Source organism: Heteronotia binoei, chromosome 5 (genome assembly GCF_032191835.1).
Source record: "Heteronotia binoei isolate CCM8104 ecotype False Entrance Well chromosome 5, APGP_CSIRO_Hbin_v1, whole genome shotgun sequence".
Classification (NCBI taxonomy): Eukaryota; Metazoa; Chordata; class Lepidosauria; order Squamata; family Gekkonidae; genus Heteronotia; species Heteronotia binoei.
Genome location: NC_083227.1, coordinates 101784937 through 101808099, shown reverse-complemented (window position 1 = coordinate 101808099; position 23163 = coordinate 101784937). Strand labels below are relative to the sequence as shown.

Sequence of the window (23163 nt, the reverse complement as noted above, 5' to 3'; positions counted from 1 at the left end):
ATTTGCTCCTGGGGAAATATATACATGTATCATACTCTGTACCAACAGGATAGATAACAGTCACAAGGGCCAATTCAGATCAAATATGATGCAGGGTAGAAAGAGTTACATGTCTCCCATGTACACCGGCTTCCTGGATGATCTCCAGCAGCATCTGGATTGAGGCGGTTCGGCAGTGCTGCTGTTGTTAGACCTATTGGCTGCGTTCGATACGGTCAACCACCGGTTACCGACCTGCTGCCTTGCTGACGCAGGGATTCAGGGGCTGGCCTTACAATGGCTTTCCTCTTTCCTGGATGGTCGGGGACAAAGAGTGGCGATTGGAGGAGAGCTATCCCAGAGATACCCACTTAATTGTGGAGTGCCTCAGGGGGCAGTGCTCTCCCCGATGTTGTTTAACAACTACATGCACCCCCTTGCCCAGATTGCCTGGAGATATGGGCTGGGTTGTCATCAGTACGCTGATTACACCCAGCTCTATCTACTGATGGATGACTGGCCTGACGATGTCCCAAAAAATCTGGACCAGGCGCTACAAGCCATGGCAGGCTGGCTCAGGCTGAGTGGGTTGAAGTTGAATCCAATGAAGACAGAGATCCTGTGCCTGGGACATGGAAGTCTAGGAAGGAAAATTCTCCTACCGGTCTTTGATGGTGCGCCACTGAAAACAGTGCGCAGGGTCAAGAGCCTGGGGGTACTACTGGAGCCTTCTTTGTCAATGGAGGCCCAGATAGCAGCCACTGCTAAATCCTCCTTTTTTCATCTGAGATGGGCAAGGCAGTTGGCTCCCTTCCTGGAGCGCGATGACCTGGCAACAGTGATCCATGCAATGGTCACCTCGAGGTTAGACTACTGTAATGCCCTCAACATGGGGCTGCCCCTATGCCAGACCTGGAAACTGCAGCTAGTGCAGAACGCAGCAGCCAGACTGTTAATGGGGCTCCCTAAGTGGGAGCACATATGGCCTGGGCTGCGGGAACTGCATTGGCTGCCAATTGTGTACTGGATCCGGTACAATGTGCTGGTTACTACCTTTAAAGTCCTATATGGCCGAGGACCTGCCTACCTTAGGGACCATTTCTCTCCATATGTTCCCCAGAGAGTGCTTCGATCTAGCTCCCAAAATCTGCTGACAATCCCTGGGCCGAAGGAGGTCAAATTAAAAACAGCAGGAGATAGGGCCTTCTCGGTTACAGCATCCCGTTGGTGGAACCAGCTGCCAGAGAAGGTGCAGGCCTTGCGGGACATTAACCAGTTCAGTCGGGCCTGTAAGACCGTCCTCTTCCAGCTGGCTTTTTAATGTGGAAGTAGTATTCCATCTTTATGCAACCTATGTCATATGTGTAGCACCAAACTGATCTGGGTTTTAAATTTGTTTTATTGATGTTCTATTTTTATGTTTTAATTGGGGTAATTTGTTTCTTCATAATTTGATTACTGGAAATATTGTATTTATATTATGTTATGTTATGTAAGCCACCCTGAGCCTGCTTCAGCGGGATACAAATTAAAAATTATTATTATTCCCACAATGTCATGCCCTCATCCAGGGCTGTAGCCAGTGAGGGGGCATAAGGGTAGTGCCCCCTATAAAATCTGCAGCACTCTATAAAATCTGCAGCAATCTGCAGCACTTTCACTAAAAGGGAAGATTAGGGAAAATTGGGTGGGGGTGCTGCAGGTTTTATAGGAGGCACTGCCCCTGTGCCTCCCCTGCTGGCTACAGACCTTCCCTCATCCTGAATCAGGGTCCACATGGTTACATTTTACAGTTCAAAAAAAGGCAAGGCATTCATTCAGGAATGTGAGTGCCATCCCTACCTAGACTGGGATCTATCCAGTTATTATAGTCAAACAAAGTATAATTGTTAAAAATAATAAATTTAGGCCCCAGCCTCTCCCAGATACTAGATGTAATTGAAATAAGAGTTATGAGAACGCAGGAGAGAATCACATGTACAGCCAGAGTGGAGTCTGCCCATTTTCGTCAAGTATTTCCATGCCAAAAAAAAAAAACCTCTTTAAAGAGCAAGTTTCCTGTTCAGCAGTGGAGAGCTAGCTAAACTGTATCTATACAAAGAGTTCTCTTCTGCTTACACAGTTCCCTTCTTTGGATCTGGACAATTGCAACTCTCAAAGAAATACTGCAAATTAATATATGACTCACATTAACCCCCTTCTTCCTCCCATGGATTTCTAAATGCCTTACAAAGGCAGACATATGTTGGGAAAAACCCACAGTGGGGTTCATTTGAGGTAGAAAAATGGCAGGCAAGGAAACCTGTACTGCCTTCTTTCCCATCATTCCTCCAGTCCTAATGATTCCCTCAGAATGCTGGTTTTCAATATGTAATAAATAAATCTGCATGAACTGATTTGGTTGACCATTATAGTACTATGTAATGGCTTGGATCAACACTAGTGTTTCTGCAGGCATAACTGTTGTGCTCACAGACCAAGACCTTCCCGCATCCCCTCTCCTGCAGCAGCCTAAAATGCCCTCCCAAGTCCTCTAACTGGGGGAGAGTTCCCCCAGTAGGATTTTCCTGTTATGGAGTGGGAGAAAAATCTTGTTCCATGGGTGCAGGAGCTTTTGCCCACAGTAACACTACAGTGGATCCAAGCATATATACCATAAAGGCAGGATACTTTGGAAACCCAGGATGTGAGTTTCACTTGATAACTTCATTCTATGGTCATTTCCCAAACCCAAGCCCTTCCCAAAATCTCTTCTCAATCCACTCTCCCCCACCATAAATGGCTTGTCCATCATGGTCGATCCAGTTTTGGAAAACAGACTTCCCACCATGACCATTGCACTTCCATGTTGAATGGAAAGGACAGGATGGGACCAAAAGACTTGGGGGCCTTTTTTGGGGGGGGGGTCAGTTACATGGGGAGGTAAGGAGAATAGAGGAAGGAAACAATAATTCTCTCTCTTACACACACACAAACACACACACACTCAGCATCTAGTGTGGAAGGGAGCAAAAGTAGCAAAAATACATTGCTCCTTTCCTTCCCCTAAAACTTTTGTCCTTGGCTAAGTGGTTGGGTTGCCAGGTCCTCCCTGGCTGCTGGTGTGTGTGTGGTGGGGAGGTACAGTTGCCAGATACAGGTTGAGAAACTGCCGGAGATTTGAGGGTAGAGCCTGGGAAGGACAGAAACCTCAGTAGGGCATAATGTTATAGAATCTACCCCAAAGCATCCATTTTTCCTGAGAAACTGATCTTTGTAGTCTGGTGACTAGCTGTAATTCTGGGAGATCTCTAGACTCTATCCAAAGCCTACAAGCACAAAGAGATCCGGAAAAGGAAAATTGTCCTACAAATTTAATACACTTATGAATGCTATTTATCCATCCTATCAGTTCTTCAGTATGAAGAGCAATCTTAAGGACAAAAAACAGGTCATCATTATGGCTTTTTTTTAACAGGAACACACAGGAATGCAGTTCTGGCTGCATGGGTGTCAGGTGGTGTGGCCTAATATGCAAATGAGTTCCTGCTGGGCTTTTTCTACAAAAAAGCCCTGGTCATCTATATAATATTTATAGATCAGAATAGTATATAAAAGAGAGTTCTTAACTTGGTGACAAATTCATGTTCTAATTTAACCATAAATAAATTAGCCGCACTTGGCACCACACTACAATCCATAGCTACTCCATGATTTTTGGGGGGGGGGGGGGAGGAATCCTGTTCAGTTTTAAAGGCAAGTCTAACATCAGAAGTACAGCTTTTGTAGGAACTGAAATACCTTTAAGTTTTGAAATTGTTTTGTGCTGGTTGAGATAATATCCTCTGAGAACCGTGCTTGTGAAGTTGGCTATGTAACAGTTGTTGTCGAGTAACTAAATATCTTATTATTTCAAATTGTAATGGAAATTGCTATTAGTATATAGAAGTGCTGTAAATTTATTTTTATATAGAAATGAGGAAGCAGAATTATTAGGTCTACCCAGACTCTGAGAAAGAGTATGGAGATGGATATTTTCCAAGCTGGCAGGGCTCCATCAGAAGTGGTGCCTAGGAGTCCAACCAGCTTTATGGATCTGCATTTTGCACTAGTACAAGCACTTTTTTCCATTTAGAATCGGGACACACTTTAATCCATTGGGGAATACAACTGGCTCGGAATAGATCTGGATGGACTTGAGCTTTTGAGTCTGGGACAGACTATCAAATGGGTTTAGATTTGAAACTGTTTCAATTTCCAACAAGCTGGAGACAAGTTTTGTGGACTTTAGTTTTTCATAAATAGTTATTGGAAATATATTTGATAGCATTTGTTAGTAATTCAATTCATGGTATATTTATTGTTATTATCTACCTGGAGGCTGGCATCCCTACTAAGTGAAGGAAGTGATATCCTGTCTCCTCCTCTCCAGAATAACTGTTTCTATGCTTAAACTGAGCCAATTTCATTTACCATCTGTGTTTGAGCTGTGTGGCAGCTCTGAGCATGACATATAAGCCACTGAGAATGGGGTATTTCTTCATATTCACATAAAAAATGTATCAGACAAAAGATGAAAATATCTGGCCAACAGAAGCTTCTGTTAGTATTAGCAATGATGAAAAGCACACCCACGGGAAGAAAAATTGCTTCTACATTTTGGAAAAAGAGCCAGAGAGGAGTAGTGCGAATTTATTGGAAGATGTGAATAAGTAACTAGGTTTTGGGGAAACAGCAGGAATTTGAGGGGAATGACACATAAATGTCTAATATTTACACATGGATCTGTAACTGATTAGAATCCACCTTGAACTTTGGATAACACATTTTTACACAAAGCTGCAACAGGGTGCTAGTTATAGCAATCACATATGAGTGTGTGCCTTTCCCAGGAAACACCTACACTACAGTCATATTGGTCTGATAGTGATTTCTGTTCCCTAAGAAACCCTGAGAATTACAGTTATGTAGAAAGACGGTGGCAGCGATTTCTAACAGTATATCCATAGAATTCACACCAAATTACAATGCCCAACATTCAGTGTGAAAGATTATTGAAAGATTATTTGGGTTAGCAGAGTGCTCAAGGCACATAATGCAGCAGAATCTATCTGGTTTATGCGTGCTGACAAGAAATAAAGTTACACATGGAACCTTTTTATCTTTGAAAACTAATACAAGTCTTTTATTGTAAAGAACTCCATTGTAGACAGGATAGAGTAGAGACAGATTCTTCTTGTTCAGTCGCACAGTCGAGTCTGACTCTTTGCGACCTCATGGACAAAGTCCCGCCAGGCTCTCCTGTCTTCCTGTTGGGTTTCTATTGCAATTTCACTTCCTGTTGTCATGAGTTAATTAAATGAATGTATATGCATGCTGATGTTTAGCCAGTGAGAGGTATAGCCAATGAGAATGTTTGCACGTACTTCCCGCTCAGGCTAGGTGTCAATATGTATAGTGACCATTGAAGCAAAGACCTAATAGGCTAATCCATATATTTGGGAGGTGGTCTGGGGGAAACCATTTGGTCAGTTTTTATTGCCCTTTGTGTAAAGCCCTCAGATCTCCATGCAGTTAGAGTTTGGACTCCATAGAGTCGAGATGTAGTCTAGAGACTAGATAGGATACTGAATCCTTCTTTTGTTTTCTAGTAATCTCAGTCTACCTTTTCCTCATAGTAACGTAAACTACTTTATTCTTAAGCTAAACCATGTGCCTGGCTTGTTTATGTGTGGTTCTCTCCACACAACTCTGCTAAAGTATCTGTAAACCCTAACACTTCCACCATCCTTCGAAGTCTGCTCAAATTCATGTTTGTTACATTAGTAACACTGTCCAGCCATATCATCTTTTGCCGTTCCCTTCTTCTTTTGCCTTCTGTCTTTCCTAGCATCAGGATCTTCTCCAAGGAGTGCTCCCTTCTCATTTGGTGGCCAAATGAGCTTCAGCATCTGACCTTCCAGGGAACAGTCTGGGTTGACCTCCCTTAGGACTGACTGATTTGATCTTGCAGTCCAAGGGACTCTCAAGATTCTTCTCCAGCACCACAAGTTGAAAGCATCTATTCTTCTGTGCTCGGCCTTCCTTATGGTCCAGCTCTCACAGCCATACATTAGAGATAGATTCTAATTTAGCCTAACTATCTTGAATGGACAGAGATGTAGGAAGCATATCCTGCCCTCATGGTGTGAGGATGGAGAAGGCTAGCGTAGTGTGGAGAGAAGGTGAGAAAGGAAGGAAGATTCTCATCAATTGACAAAAGCTACAGTCCTCTGAATTCTACCTGTTATATGTATATGTGTGTGTGGGTTCTGCTGCTGCTACAGGAAGACTATCTTATCTCTTTGATTTTAGGTTACTAGAGTGGGCAGCTCTGTGGTTCCAGCTGATGCACCAGTGCATCAAATCTTTTTTCCCTTTTTCCTATTACAAGAAGAAAACAATTTTAATGTAGTAATATAAGTAAAGACTTCTTCTTCTTTTTAAAGCAGACACCACATAACAAAAACATTTAGAACTGTTGACCAAGGATATTGGGGTGCAGATGACACAGGTCGGGGGGGAGAGGCTGAACACCCTGAGGATCAACAGTCTTCAAACAAATAGTTTTTACTGACCACTTTGACGTCACATTAAAAAAAAACACACCTGATTTGTTTTCTCTGTTGCTTCCTCAGCTCCAGATGAGATTAGCAGGCTTCCCCTTCCACTTGTGACACACACAGAGGAAGAAACTGTGACACTTGCCTTCCCCTATTGCTTCTCTGACCAGCTGCCCTATTGCTGCTCTCTCAGGATGCCAACGCCAGAGGAAATCAAAGAACAGCTAACCAAGAGCAAAAGAGGCTCCGATTGCATTGCTGCCTGGAAAAAACCTCTTCCTTCTAGACAGAATGGAAATCTTGACTCACGGAAGAATTCCAGACAGTCAGAGGCCATATCTATATATATGCCAGACTTACTAGCCAGAGGCTGCTACCAGTAATATTATTTGGCACCTGCCCACTGTTAACAGTAAATAGCTCCAGTTTATGCTGGGAATCCCTTGAGCAGAAATGCAAGTGCATACAGTTCTTGTGAGCAAATTCTTCTGTTAGGAACTGCTTCTTCCCTTTAATTAAGCAAGCATTTCACCAAAATCAAATTCACCATGCTTTATTGGTTTTGCACATCAATATGAAAAGCACAGCTGCAACTGGGTGCAGCCCTGCAACACAAATAAGCATGCAATAAAATTGGTCATTATGGTACCAATCTGCACCCAAGAGCTTACCACCCAACTTGAATTACTCACAACACATCAGATGGGGGGGGGGAACCCCTCACACAAACAAGGTATAAAAAGCTTATTTTGCAATGCAAACTTTCTAATTAATTATTAAAACAATTAAGTTAATGGTGGTGTAATAAGACTGGTGCACGTGAAAGCAAAACAAGGGGTTAAGTACTACATGAAGAATATTCAGCTCAGCCCTTGGGCTTGGCAGTCAGCCAAAGACGCTCTTTGCAGGCCCTTCTTTTGGCTTATCAAAGACTGTTTCCCCTCCTGTGCGATCTCGGCTGAATACAGATGGAGCTGCCGTGCCAGCTTGCTCTGTAAAAGGAACAGTAGCTAATTAGCACTTCAGTATGGATGATATACATGCAACAGCAGCTGTGGAAAAACATGACAAATGCACCATCCTCTTTAAATGTATGTAATACATACACTAAAAAGACTGCTCATCTGTATGACTGGTCTACACCGCCCTGCTGGATATCCGAGCATGCAAGCAGATGCACTTTTAAAAATGCAATACAAGCTAAAGACAGTTTTACCCTCCATCTTGGAAGATGGAGGGTAAAACTGTTTTACCCTCCATCTACTCCTTCCCTGAGTAGACAATTATGTGGTATTTATCGTTAACGATATTTAGTTCTTATGACTTTTGCACCCAGTGATTTTTTTGAGCAGGAACGCAGTTCCGGCTGGCCTGTTAGGGTTGTAGCCTAATATGCAAATTTCCTGCTGGGCTTTTTTTCTGCAAAAACAATGGTGAAACAATGGTGATGTCAGAAGTATGGCCTAATAGCAAATGAGTTCCTGCTGGTCTTTTTCTACAAAAAAAGCCCTGTTTGCATCCTTGATCCTTCAATGGTTGTATCACATAGAAGAACTTCGGGTGGCTTCTGCAGGGGCACAGTGTCGTGTGGCTTCCCTCTTGCTGCTGTAGAGGCTAATCTTTGTTGCAGGCTAGTCTTTCCAATAAAAAGTTTATTTGCTTTAAAAAGTGGATAGGAAGATATATGTGCTCCAATGACATGTCTTTCAAAGAAAAATAAAAAAGTCTCCTGAAATATTTTTCCAGCTTTGGACTGTTGGAAGCAAACGACAGTACAGGCAAAGAAAGGTTTCAGTGAGAGTGGTGTCTCATTAACAGAGTAACTTACTAACCAATCTCTACTTGTTTTATGTTAGTGGTTCCCAAGATATCCCATACCAGTTTAGTTCAACTAGCAGCCTGAATAGTCCAGACTAGTCCAGGCTTCTTAGAATTTGGAAACTGAGCAGGGTTGGTCCTGGCGGTTAATACTTGGATGGGAGACTACCAAGGAAGTCCAGCGTTGCTAAACAGAAGAAAGCAATGGCAAACCACCCCTGTTCATCTCTTGCCTTGAACATCCCATGCAATAGGGTTGCCAGCCTCCAGGTGGGACCTGGAGATCTCCCACTTTTACAACTAATCTCCAGCTGGCAGAGATCAGCCCCCCTGGAGAAAATGGCTGCTTTAAAGGGTGGCCTTTATGGCATTGCACCATGCTAAGGCCCCCACTTACTCCCAGCTCAACCCCCAAAGTCTCCAAGTATTTTCCAACACAAATCTGGCAACTCTACCATGAGGGGATGCCATAACAGCATTTAATTATTCTTGTAGTTCAAACAGGATAAAGAAAAAGTTGTTTAAATTACTTAAATTACTTAATAACCCAATAACTTATACACTCGGCAGGTTATGTTGTACATTGAAGGGTATATAAGTAGCTCTCAAGGCAGCACTTGGTTTCTATTCCAGTAGTTTATCGACACAAAACATTTACAGAATTCAACAAATATTATTCTGGGTTTTTTAATGGTCACAAGATAAGTTTTTGGCAATAATGCTTTCATCTAGGAAGGCTCAGACATGGAAAAAATAAGCTGTTGCTTTGTTTAATTTTAGAATCCCTTAACCTCCAATCAGATAAAGCGTCTAACTCCCGGTAAAGTTTGAGATGACACTAACTTACCTTAAGGATTGCTTTTTCCCGTACAGAGGACCTGCCCAAATGCTATGAATGAGTTCAAGGCCCTCTGTAGTGTCTTACCATTTACTAAGGTAAGGCAGGTGAGTTGCCAGACCACCCCCAGCAGAAGCAGGGGTCCACCACCTCCAGGCCATGCCTCCAAGCCATTGCTTGCTGGTAGGGGGAACTCACCTGGAGAAAGAGGAAGGCCCAGGCCTCATTGTTGGTGTCACACAGAAAGTGATGTCACGTCCTATGCAACACTGACAATAAGCCTTAGAAGTATACTTTCAGGCCCTTGGAAATGTCTACTGCTCATGTGTACAATTTAGCTTCAAATGCCAAATTATTTAAGGAGTATAAGAATCAATTTTCATTGGTTTCACTACAATGTGAGCTTGAGAGTACCTGGTCAACAAGGTACTGATAATGCACTTACCACACTGCTTCATGACATGGTAAGTTTTGGATTTGATTTCCTGATTGCTAGAGAGCTTTTCCTTAGCCCCTTTGAGGTCTTCTTCCTTCACTGGAGGACGCTTCTTTTTGACAGGAGCTGGCTAAACAAGAGACATTTTTGTACTATGAGAAATAATAGAATGATTCTGAAATCTTAGTGGGGCTGTCATCCCCACCCCGCAGCCTGGTTGCTCTTCTAATCAATAGTCTATGGGAATTCTAATGAAAAGTCCAAGGGGAATTTGTGCTTTTGGTTCCCATCCCTAAATTTATTTCTCTAGCATCTGTAAATACCACAGACTAATTTTTCCCCCATGTCCCAAGTAGCCATGCTAAGACAAACAAAAATATGAATTACTTCAGAACTATGCTTTTGTATGCCAAAAGGTATTTTAAAGTCATTTGACTATTTCAGCAAATAAAGGCACTTTTCACCAGGTCCCCAAAGTGTGTGCCTATGAGACTTTTGGGGGTAGGGAGAGTTCCCAAGGGCTGTAATGTATGCAGATACCATGGAAATAGGGAGCTCTGTTTTATCTTTATTTCTTGGATTCTGCTCAGCTTCTGCAAAATTTGTTAGAAGTTAAGAGACAAATCCCAGGAGAAAAGAGAGAATTAATCTCAAATGACACAGAGCTGGGGAGAATAAGCACATCTCTAACATCATCCAATTCATAATCACAGCACAGAGAGAAATGATTAGCTTATAAACATCTTCACTATGTTTCACTATGTAATAATACAACATACACCTTTCAGTGACAGTTTCCATGACAGAGTGGGAATCTGAACCTGGGTCTCTCAGATCCTAGCCACTATACCACTATACCACACTCTAACCACTATACCACACTGGTCCTGGTTAAATTAGTAAGTAAATCAGTTAACCAAGCATGTACAAAAGCTATATGTAACCAAATATCCTTTGTCATCCAAGTTCTGGACTCAACAACTATTTTTTAAAAAATTACAACTACAGCAGTAAGCTATAGATTGTCATCAGCAAGAAGCTCCAGTAGCTAAAATTTCCTCTGAACAGACTGGTAGGGTGGAGAAGCACCATCAAGTCACAGCCAATCGCTGGTGATCCTGTAGAGGCAGTAGGCAGACAAATGTGGTTTGCATTGCCTGCCTCTGCATAGCAACCCTGGATTTCCTTGGTGGCTTCTTATGAAAATACTAACCAGGTCCAGGGCTGACTCTTCTTAGCAGCCAAAATCTGATAAGAGCACGCAAGGATGGACCATCCATGTCAGGCGAAAGAGCAATACAACTTTCTTTTCTGTCTGCTTTATGGTAGTTATTTCACATGGACTATTATACTATCTTTTAGCCTTTTGTTGCTGTTCATGGGGTTTTCTTGGCAAGGATACCGGAGTGGTTTGGCATCTCCTTCTCCAGTGGATCACTTTTAGTCTGGGTTCTCAGCTGTGGCCTGTCCATCTTGGGGGTCCTGCATGGCATAGCCCACAGCCTCATTGAAGCGCAAGCCCTCTCGCCATGACAAGGCAGCAATCCATGAGAGAGATCTATTATTGTGGCCAAGAGTCCCATAGAAGAAATGGTGTGGCCTTTATAGTTAACAAGAGAGTGAGGAAGGCAGTAATGGGATACAATCTCAAAAATGACAGAATGATCTCGGTCCGTATCCAAGGCAAACCATTTAATATCACAGTAATCCAAGTCTATGCCCCAACCACTGATGCAGAAGAGGCTGAAGTGGATCAGTTCTATGAAGATCTACAACATCTTCTAGAATTAACACCAAAAAAAGATGTCCTCCTCATCATAAGGGACTGGAATGCCAAAGTAGGAAGTCCAAAGGTGACCGGAACAACTGACAAGTTTGGCCTTGGAAAACAAAATGAAGCCAGGCAAAAGCTAATAGAGTTTTGTCAAGAGAACAAGCTGATCATAATGAACACCCTTTTCCAGCAACCTAAAAGGCGACTCTACACGTGGATATCACCTGATGGGCAACACAAAAAGATTGATTATATACTCTGCAGTCAAAGATGGAGAAGCTCCTTACAGTCAGCAAATACAAAACCCGGAGCTGATTGGTTTAGAATAGGAGAAGGATTTCAACAAGGATGTATATTGTCAACCTGCTTAACATAAAGACCAACAATAAAAACTTCTTCAAATATATTAGAAGTAGGAAACCAGCCAGGGAGGCAGTGGGGCCCTTGAATGACCATGGGGTAAAAGGATTACTGGAGGAGGATAGGGAAATGGCTGAGAAGCTGAATGAATTTTTTGCCTCCGTCTTCACTGTGGAAGATGAGAACTTTTTGCCTGCCCCAGAACCACTAATTTTGGAAGGGGTGTTGAAAGACCTGAGTCAGATTGAGGTGACAAAAGAGGAGGTCCTATAACTGATAGACAAATTAAAAACTAATAAGTCACCGGGTCCGGATGGCATACATCCGAGAGTTCTGAAGGAACTCAAAGTTGAACTTGTGGATCTTCTAACAAAAATCTGTAATCTTTCATTGAAATCTGCCTCCATTCCTGAGGACTGGAAGGTAGCAAATGTCACCCCCATCTTTAAAAAGGGTTCCAGAGGAGATCCGGGAAATTACAGGCCAGTAAGTCTGACTTCAATACCAGGAAAGTTGGTAGAAAGCATTATCAAGGACAGAATGAGTAGGCACATTGATGAACACGGGTTATTGAGGAAGACTCAGCATGGGTTCTGTAAGGGAAGATCTTGCCTCACTAACCTGTTACATTTCTTTGAGGGGGTGAACAAACATGTGGACAAAGGAGACCTGATAGATGTTGTTTACCTTGACTTCCAGAAAGCTTTTGATAAAGTTCCTCATCAAAGGCTCCTTAGAAAGCTTGAGAGTCATGGAATAAAAGGACAGGTCCTCTTGTGGATCAAAAACTGGCTGAGTAATAGGAAGCAGAGAGTGAGTATAAATGGGCAGTCTTTGCAGTGGAGGACGGTAAGCAGTGGGGTGCCGCAGGGCTCGGTACTGGGTCCCATGCTCTTTAACTTGTTCATAAATGATTTAGAGTTGGGAGTGAGCAGTGAAGTGGCCAAGTTTGCGGATGACACTAAATTGTTCAGGGTGGTGAGAACCAGAGAGGATTGTGAGGAACTCCAAAGGGATCTGTTGAGGCTGGGTGAGTGGGCGTCAACGTGGCAGATGCGGTTCAATGTGGCCAAGTGCAAAGTAATGCACATTGGGGCCAAGAATCCCAACTACAAATACAAGTTGATGGGGTGTGAACTGACAGAGACTGATCTTGGGGTCGTGGTAGATAACTCACTGAAAATGTCAAGACAGTGTGCGTTTGCAATAAAAAAAGGCCAACGCCATGCTGGGAATTATTAGGAAGGGAATTGAAAACAAATCAGCCAGTATCATAATTCCCCTGTATAAATCGATGGTGCGGTCTCATTTGGAGTACTGTGTGCAGTTCTGGTCGCCGCACCTCAAAAAGGATATTATAGCATTGGAGAAAGTCCAGAAAAGGGCAACTAGAATGATTAAAGGGCTGGAACACTTTCCCTATGAAGAAAGATTGAAACGCTTGGGACTCTTTAGCTTGGAGAAACGTCGACTGCGGGGTGACATGATAGAGGTTTACAAGATAATGCATGGGATGGGGAAAGTAGAGAAAGAAGTACTTTTCTCCCTTTCTCACAATACAAGAACTTGTGGGCATTCGATGAAATTGCTGAGCAGACAGGTTAAAACGGATAAAAGGAAGTACTTCTTCACCTAAAGGATGATTAACATGTGGAATTCACTGACACAGTGAATATATATAAAAATTTGCCACTGTGTGACACAGAGTGTTGGACTGGATGGGCCATTGGCCTGATCTAACATGGCTTCTCTTATGTTCTTATGCTTATTTAATTTATATGCAGAGTACATAATGTTGAATGCTGGCCTGGATAAAGCACAAATCGGAATTAAGATTGCCAGGTAAAACATCAACAACCTCAGATATGCAGATGACACTACTCTAATGGAAGAAAGTGAGGAGGACCTAAAGAACCTCTTTTTAGGATGAAAGAGGAGTGTCACTATTATGTGTAAACAGACAGCTTATAGCATGTGCTGCAAAACAGAAAGTAGATCTAGAGGCTTAGATGATCTACCTGACAGCAGGTGGCTGGCTGCCAGAAGTCTTACATCAGCCAGCAGAGTCAGCATGACACAGCAAGTTGCTGATTGGCTGTCCCATGTATAAATGTACAGAGTAACAGTGGTGATTGTGGGTTTATGGAGTTGGAGTTGCAGCGGAGCATATTGTCAGTCAGGAGAGTGAGTTGGTGTAAATAAATGTATATAGTGGTTTTACAACTACTGTGTACAGCCTTCATTCTTGCGTCGCTAAGCATCACCCTCTGGGTCTCTCTACGCGCATCGACACAAAAGTAGGCTTGAAACTCAACATCAAAATAACTAAGATCATGGCATCTGGTCCCATCACACCTTGGCATATAGCAGGGGAAGACATGGAAGTAGTGACAGACTTCACATTTCTGCGATCCAAGATCACTGCAGATGGTGACTGTAGCCATGAAAGTAAAAGACGTTTGCTCCTTGGGAGGACAGCTATGACGAACCTGGGCAGTATAATAAAAAGTAGAGACATCACCCTGCCAACAAAAGTCCGTATAGTCAAAGCGATGGTATTCCCAGTAGTAATGTATGGCTGTGAGAGCTGGACCATAAGGAAGGATGAGCGCAGAAGAATAGATGCCTTTGAGATGTGGTGCTGGAGAAGACTCTTGAGAGTCCCTTGGACTGCAGGAAGATCAAATCAGTCAGTCCTAAGGAAAATCAACACAGACTGTTCTCTGGAAGGTCAGATGCTAAAGCTGAAGCTGAAATACTTTGGCCTCCAAATGAGAAGGGAGCACTCCCTGGAGAAGATCCTGATGCTAGAAAAGACAGAAGGCAAAAGAGGAAGGGGATGGCAAAAGATGAGATGGCTGGACAGTGTTACTGACGTAACAAACACGAATTTGAGCAGACCTCGGAGGATGGTGGAAGATAGGAGGGCCTGGCGTGGCTTTGTCCATGGGGTTGCAAAGAGTCAGACTCGACTGTGCGACTGAACAACAACATTATACTATTTATATCTCCTGCACTACATGTCAAGTCTGCTATAATGCCTGAGTAGTTTAGTTGCAAACTCTGGTTCAGGAAAAGGATCCTGGGTAAAGCCACTCTGTATTCAGATACTGCTAGCTGAAACTCTCCTTCCCCCCCTCCCCTCCTTTGTTATGTAGCAATGCTTGGAAACGGGAATATGGGAACAAGATTGTGGTGCCTTCTCAGAGATAGCCGGTGCTAAGAGAGCGCCCAAGGCCAGCCGGTGCTTGAGAACGATAAAATAATAACAATGTGTGAATGTGCCCTGCATAGAGTGCCCCCGCCCTCAGGAATCCTTTTGATGTATACCTTAAATGTTTGCTCTTTGTGCATGCTCGCCAGTCTCTCAATCTGCTTCTACAGTCTTGCAACATGTTACAATAAACTAGAAACTTTTTTATCAAGAAGGTCTCGTTATTGAAACATCAGACTTGACACTACAAGGACAGAAAGAATCAAATGAATTTCTTGTAATGACCCTCAAAAACTTCTGATGGTAAAACTCATTTTCATAACTTCTCTAAGTGTCTGAGAGGGACCCAATCTGGTTTGAGAAAGACATACTGCATCAGCAGCATGCCATAGATCACTAATTTTATTATTAGCTAATATTGGAGCATTGCAAATTCAGCACTTTAGATTCCAACAGGAGATTACCAAATCAACATTTCATCAAGAAGTTCAGTGCTGTCTCCATGCCAGGCCATGACAAGGAGCAGGCATTTTTCATTCACTATAATGGTATCTTAGCATATCCAACTTTTTACAGATGTTTATTAGTTGAATTATACTTCTTTTCCCCTCAATCTTGCTTCATCTATGAACTAACAACTGAGAATGGATCTCACAAACTGAGTGGATTCAGTTCTCTTTGTTGGAAAAAACAATGTCTGGTGTACAAACAAGAAGAGAAGAAGATCCTGAAGGGGACAGCAAGAAGACAACTAGATAGGATGGTGAGGTCAGCACCTTCTCGCCTTTTAAGTGTCATTCCTTGTTCGTCTCCAGTTTGCTACTCTCAGGGCAATTTCCCCCTTCTTCTTGGAAGTGCCACACTCAGTCTTACCGTCTCTCTCAGCTAGAGATGTAGTTAGGAACCTATCTCTCCCTCCCCTTTTTTCTATCAAGTATGTTAATTCCTAAAGAAACTTTTATCTACTCTTTAATAAGGTTGTGCACCATTGCTGTGTTAATTACTCTGCCAACACTCTTTTGATTAAAACAATATTGAAACTGGCCCTTTTTGTAACATTTCTCCAAGGGATGACCTTAACCATGAGGCAACCACAGCAGTTGCCTCATGCTCAGTATTGGGGGGTGGGTGGTCCTGAAGAGGGCCTTAACTGCCCAGCTACTACAGTGCCACTGGTGCCAGCCTCTCTAGAATGGTGGTGGGTGGCAGTGGCTTCAGGGCAGCTGTCAAGTCCACACTACACCTTGCCCGGGATGGGCTGAGAAACAGCAATGGCTTTGAAAACAGCTCAGCTCCCCTGGCTCACATATGGTCCTGTGCCACCAGTGGAAGAGGGGAGGCAAGCAGGCCCCCCACAAGGTTGAGGGGACACTTACCATGCTGATGACAAATGCCCAGCCTGCTCATCTCACTCATCCACCATGCTGGCAGTGTGTACTTCACCTGCTTTCCTGCTCATTATACCTGCATTGAGTATTGCACTGCAACAATGAGGAGTCAGACCCCACACACTGCATTGCTAGTAAGCACCCAACTTGCTTGCTCACTGTGATGATGGTGAATACCTTGTCATGCCAGTGAGTGCTCCACTGGTTCACTGTATTGAAAGCAAGCACCCTCTGGGAGTTTGTACTGTTCACTCACAGCAGGTGCTCACACCTGCCTTATATAGGGGCTCAGTTGCTCCTTTCTTGGGACCTGGTGGCCCTGGTGTGTGTGTGAGAGAGAGACTGATCTCACACTAGGGTTTGTTCCGGGTGGAGAGCCCTTTTGCCCCAGATGCTTCTCTCCATTTTTGCAGAAGCTGCGAGTTAGTGTTCCACTTTCCCATGGCAAGCAGAAACCACTTGTAAAAGGATTTTGCTTGCTGTGGGAAAGTGGCATGCCAGCTCGCAGCTCCACAGCAACTTATATGAAAACAGAGAGAAGTGCTGGGGGCAAAAGGGCTCTCCACCCGGAACAAGCCTAGTGCGGAATTGGTCAGTGTTTGTGGCACCAGTGAGTCTGAGGACCCATCCTGAACTTTTATGCAAGGCCCCAGATTCATTAAGACTACCCCTCCCCTCCAGCCTTTAAATATAAATAAATCAGTCGAATGCTTCATGCATTTGGTGAATTGAGCTCTGACTCAGAAAAACTTATGCTGGAATAAATTGTTAGTTTTTTAAAGTGCCACTGGACTCCTTTTTACTCCTCCAAGGGGTCCCCCTTAGTAGGATACTTTTTATCTCCCTTCTTTTATATATGTAGGAAGAACTGCTTTCCCCCCACCCCAGATACTTAAGTTATTGATAAATATAAGTAAGGATGCTAATAGGGAAGCCTTTCACTTTTTATTAATCATTTCAGGGAAAATATCATCAGGGTCAGAGGTCTTCCCTGATTTTAGTTAAACTGGATGCTCTTCTACTTTTGCCACACTAACTGGAAGCCACTCTTGAGCATCCTTCAATGTCAATAAAATAATCATGGTATCAATGTTAAACCTTCTTTTTAAGTTGAAAAAAGTATTGAGTTGGCAGGAGCTGGAGATTATTCTTCATGACAGTATTCCATTCCATGCTCTTTCTTCTTGGAATAAGTATATTCTCTATCATTCTGAAGAACTTGACAGCATCTCCTCTAACTTTTAAAGGAAATTTAATGCAAATGTACAAAAGTTAAAAGACTATTTTTGCGGTGCAATATGATTTGGTCAAAGAAGATGATTACGGGGAGGTGTATGCTGAAGTATACCTTATGCTTTGTGTTGCACAAACAGAAACAGGGCAGAATACTTTGTGCTATAGGTTGCATAGGACAGTCTATGGTCGACAGTGCAAGGGTTACTTGCAATGACTTTCTTGCATTTGACTGATTCCTCACTGACAGCTGCTCTGCCCCTGGGCTTTTGCTTGAGCCAATCAATTTCCCGCTAATTGCTGTGTGGGTGTCTTTTGATCCATGGCTACCTCCCATTCCTGTTACAGCGACCAAATCTGGGTTTTTTTAGCAGAAGCCCAGGAGCAACTGTTGGTGAGGAATCAGTCTTCGTTTGTGCAAGAATTCTTGAATGAGCAGAAATGTTCCACAGGATCCAGCCCAACAGGAATATTTTAAAAGCTAATCATTAGCAGGTTGCTCTTTCCATCCAATATACTCCAAGGAAATACCTTAAGTGCAGAAAAAGATTGCTGTTGAGGTAGTCAGATTCTACTGTTTCCATGAAATCTTCCTCTATCTCATAGTAGGCACTTCCATATACAATTGCTGCTATTCACACACAGTTGCCCTAGCATCCCTTTAGAGAGAGATTTCATTTCATAGAGATTCAAGTATCTAGAAACCATGCAGTCCTCTGATGTTAAATGTTGGCTGTGTGTTTGGATATCTTCAGATACCAAGGCAACTAAAGTCTTCAAGACTGTTAGCTTTGTCCTTAACTAAACTACCAGATAAAACTGATTTTTAATAAGCCTTATGCAGCCTGGGACCAACATACCTGCGGGACCATCTCCTCTCATTTATGCCCAGCCTCCCAACATCTGTTGGCCGTCCCCGTCCCAAGAGACGCCTTGCCTCAACTAGGGCCAGGGCTTTTTCAGTCCTGGCCCCTACCGGGTGGAATCAACTCCCAACAGAAATCCAGGCCCTACCTGGCTTATTAGCCTTCTGTAGGGCCTGTAAAACGGAGCTGTTCTGCTAGACTTTTAGTTAAGGCTGCAGGTGTCTATTCTAGATCTGGTTGGCCTTCCCTATTGGCACTGTCACCTGTGCTATAAAATGGAATAATATCTGCCATCTCTATAACATCTTATAATGATGTGAGACGACCAGGCTGGGCGATATGCAATGATATGGAAAATTTTCTGAGTGCTATTGAGCTGTTTGTTTATAAATGTTTTTATTGTATTTTATTGTTTTATTATATGTTGTACTCCACCATAAGCCCTACAGGGAATGGGTGGAATAGAAATATACTAAAATAAATAAATAAATAAATAAAGTTCTTCATAACATCCATCGAAAGAGATGCAATACTTTATTAATACTAATTAACAATGTCCTTTTGCTATGTTTATGAAGAAGCAGAGCAGGACAGGTCTTCTTCCTCAGATTCCAATGAATTATTGAAGTCACCAGCTTTACTGACTGCTTCACATTAACATCCTTAGTAAATTTAAAACAACATGTGGTCTCTAACAATAGATTAATTCCAAACTGATTAGATCTTGTGAACAGCCAGCAGCTTTTAACCCATATGCTTTGGTTCCTAGGGTTTCCTGAACATGTTTTCAAAATACTTTTATTGAGAACTGCCAGGAGTTCTTTTGATGTATTAGTCAATGCTCCTGAAGCAATTAGTCTATACTTATATAATTGTTGATCCCTAAAAATAAACATCAGTGTCCTTGGACTTTCAAAAGTTAATATTCAACTCAGAAACAGGATTCCAACTTGGGATTGTGTCAGTTTTAATTACAGAATTTTGTTCAATGGTAGCCTTGGATAATAGCTGTTCAGTGATATATATAATCAGTCTACCTCTTTGCCTTTTGATGTTAGATAAATTGTTATAACTGTGGAAACTTCAGTGTGTGGACTGCTATCAGGCTCCCTCCACCTTGCTTGCAGGATTCCACACTGAGTACACATGGAGGTTTCAGACACAATGGTGCAACAGGGACCTATCTTAACAGCCAGAAGAACTGTAATGATGGATACTGTAAGGTGTTGTGTGTTTATGTATTTGGAAGTACTCATGCATTTCTTGTTACAGATCACTCACTGCTCTGAGAGTTTCTTCATTGTTCATACAAAATGATTTGTCCAGTATAAGCTTGACAATGTAAGCTTGACATTCTACTTTAGCTAAAATAAGAACGAGGCTGATGTATTCATCTTGATATATGCAGGAGGAGGAGGAGGAGGAGAAGAAGAAGGAGAAGAAGAATTGGTATTATACTTTGTCCTTCACTCAGAGTCTCAGAGCGGCTTACAATCTCCTTCCCTTCCATCTCTCCATAACAGACACCCATGAGGTAGGTGGGGCTGAGATAGCTCTTTCAAGAACTGTGACTGACACAAAGCCATTACAGCAGATGCATGTGGATAAGTGAGGAATCAAACCCAGTTTTCCCAGATTAGAGTATGTACACTTAACCATTACACCAAACTGGCTCTCCATGAACATAGGATTACATGTGCATTATACTAAGCCACCTGCACAAAAATTCTGAAGCTTTTACATTAGGCACACAAACTCTTATTTGATTTACAAGCTCAGTAGGCAGGAGGTTAGCAGTAATAGAGATTTCTACATGTTCTCAGTGTTTAATGAGGAATGCATGGGAAAAATTTGCTACCGGTTTACTGTGGAAACAAAAGTAGCGCAGTTCTCTGGGGAACAAAACAAGACAGCAAGCCAAAGGACACAAAAATGCAAAACTGGATAACTGGCGCTTGCTTGTTTTTGACTTTTTAAATTATTTTATTGTTGATTTTTACTGTTTTATTATGCCTGTAATCCACCCTGAGCCCATCATGGGGAAGGGTGGAATATAAATCTACTAAATAAATAAATAAACAGAACAGCTTATTAAATGGTTAGTACCAATGGGTAGCCATTCGGTTAACATATTTTGTAGCCATGGAGAAGGAATGTTGAAGAAAGCGGCTTAGTATTGGGCAGAAAACAGTTGGTTTAGCATGATACTGGGCCAGCATATGAACCCTTCTGGATCAGAGCAGTGGTCCATCTAGTTCAGCATCCTGTCTCACACAGTAGCCAATCAGTTCCTCTGGAGGCCTAGCAACAGGGCATAGAGGCTTAGGCCATCACTTGATGTTGCCTCCTGGCACTGGAATTCAGAGGTTTATCGCCTCTTAATGTGGAAGTTCCCTTTAGCACCATAGCTAGTAGCCATGGAGACTTCTTTAAAAGGACTCCACATAGCAACCTCCACTTGGATACTTTTGTGGGGAGAGGAGTAGTGCTTTATATTATTGGGGCCTTTTTCTCTGGTTTCTTCGTCCATTAGCTAGAATTTTGTGCTGAGTATATTCCTTAGTGGCAAGCTACTCTGCAGGAAAGGCTTACTATGTTATAACAGCCACCATATGGAACAATTTAAGGCAGCCTTCACATGGCAGTTTAACTTGCAGATTTAGACATTCTGCCAAGACACCAAATTACCTAGCAAACTAGCTAACATTTCAGCAGTAGACAGAAGAGCAGATCTTCTGGCTTCAGGACCACAACACAATTCCTGTCAAGAAGAAGCATTGTGTCTAACATTACTGGAATGACCAATTTAGTTACAGACAACCTTTAAGGCAGAATCCATTCCTTTGCTTGCAAGTCAGAACAATCCATTCTATAATTTATCTGAGACTGTCACAGGAAGTGAGTGCTTGTTTATAAGACTGCCATAATGTGTTCAGCTATGCTTCACTATGAAGAGAAAGTAAACAGAACCAAATTCCATTACACAGCTTCTCTCAGGGACTTCTGAATACTTTTCCTTTCACCTTATTTACCTAACCCTTTCCATTTTGAATTTTTTTTTAAATGGATCCCTATGAAGAAAATATTATACATTCATGCAGCTTTAGAATCTAACCCCTCATTAAACTTTGGTCCAGAGACAGAAATGGCTGTTTAGCAGTTAAGACTTTCACTTAGTATTTTACATAGATTGCACCTCTGAAAAAAAAGAAGCACGGACAACTGGACATCACACACCTAACAATCTTCAGGTAGAGGTGAACATGTCCTTCATGCACCAAACCCTAAAATAGTCTGTCAAAAATATGACCGAGATTAGAACAACCATACCATAGGCTTTAAATGTATTCATTAATGTTGGGCTCAAAGCCTGGGTTGTGGGAAGGGGTGGGTGTAAGAAGTCTATGCTAACATTTTTTGTTACACTCTCCCCAAAATACTCTTGTATAGAATAATTGGCTAGTTAGTCTTTCACAAAAAAATGCATAGCTGTGTTAAGCCCAATTAATCAAAATAACTCTCACAGCACAAAAACCCTGAAATTAAAAGCAGTTTATGAGATATGTATTCATTAAGCAGCAAGCATTATAAACACATTAAGCAGCAAGCATTATAAACTAAAGCTGCAGATAAAATAAAAATATTACCAGCCATTATAATGCAACATTCTAGAGAACAACAAAAAGGCTTATACCTGTGACATGGTGCAGCACTCACACAGAGCAAGTAGTCCCTTTGGTTAATACCCAAACTCTGAGGTAGCTCGCGTAGTCTTATATAGATTCATGTGAGGTCATTATAACAGGTCATCTTCCCAATCCAGTTCCTGAAGTATATTGGGTTGACACAGTCTTGTTTTTGAGAGGTTTATTCTTAGCAGTGACAGAAGTCTGTAGCATTTACTAAGCTTGATAACTGGAGCTAGAAGAACCACACAAGTGACAAGAGAAGACAGCTGGCCAATAGAACTATGTAGAAGTCTTATCCTCTCTGCCTGAACAAGTACTTGTTCCAAGGGAACCCTCAGAGGCTCTATTTATAGCTTTACAGTGCAAATGCTTTGTTGCAGATGCTCCATTTAGGTTACATTCATACATCTGCAGATGTCATTCCATTTGAGATAAGTTGGACAGAACTAGATACCAAGAGGGAAATAAGTCAGTGAATTTCATCTGCATAATAGTGAAGTAGGGGTGGGGGGATACATGGAAGAATCAATGGGCAGGAGTAAGTACTTAAGGCAGGAGTAAGTCCATCTGAATCTTCCTGTCTGGGCTCCAAATTGGAAGTATGTCAGTCTGAGGTAAATACAGAACAAAGTTTGAGTCCAGTGGCACTTTTGACCAATAAAGTTGCACACACACTTCTTCAGATACAATGAAATGGAATTTACCAGTCTATACATATAACAAAAGGGTGAGCAGTAAATCTGCATGCAACATAATGATGTTTATCAGATTCAGGAATAACGAGCTTAGTTTATATGGTCACCATTCATTTGGGTTCAGTTTTTTCGGGGGGGGGGGGCGGGGAGGATACAGTAAATACAGTCAGGGCATTGGCTATCCGCATGACAGATTTAGCTGGTTTAGGAGGGTAAACACTTCTTTCTTCCAATAATCTGTTTTTAATAACTGTGAGCCGAGGAACATGATTTTACTATGATGCCATTTAGT

At 42.2% G+C, this 23163-nt stretch overlaps 1 protein-coding gene across 1 annotated transcript in view; it reads right to left on the bottom strand.

Moving 5' to 3' along the window:
- Nucleotides 1-7094: 7094 nt before the first annotated feature.
- LOC132572637 (store-operated calcium entry regulator STIMATE-like) overlaps nt 7095-23163 on the bottom strand; it is an 87511-nt gene continuing 71442 nt past the window's right edge. Inside the window, exons 10-11 of the mRNA XM_060239927.1 lie at nt 9662-9778; nt 7095-7552 (exon numbers count right to left, since the gene is read on the bottom strand). Coding sequence (XP_060095910.1) covers nt 7446-7552; nt 9662-9778 — 224 coding nt within the window. The 3' untranslated portion in view covers nt 7095-7445. The remainder of the gene's footprint in view (nt 7553-9661; nt 9779-23163) is intronic.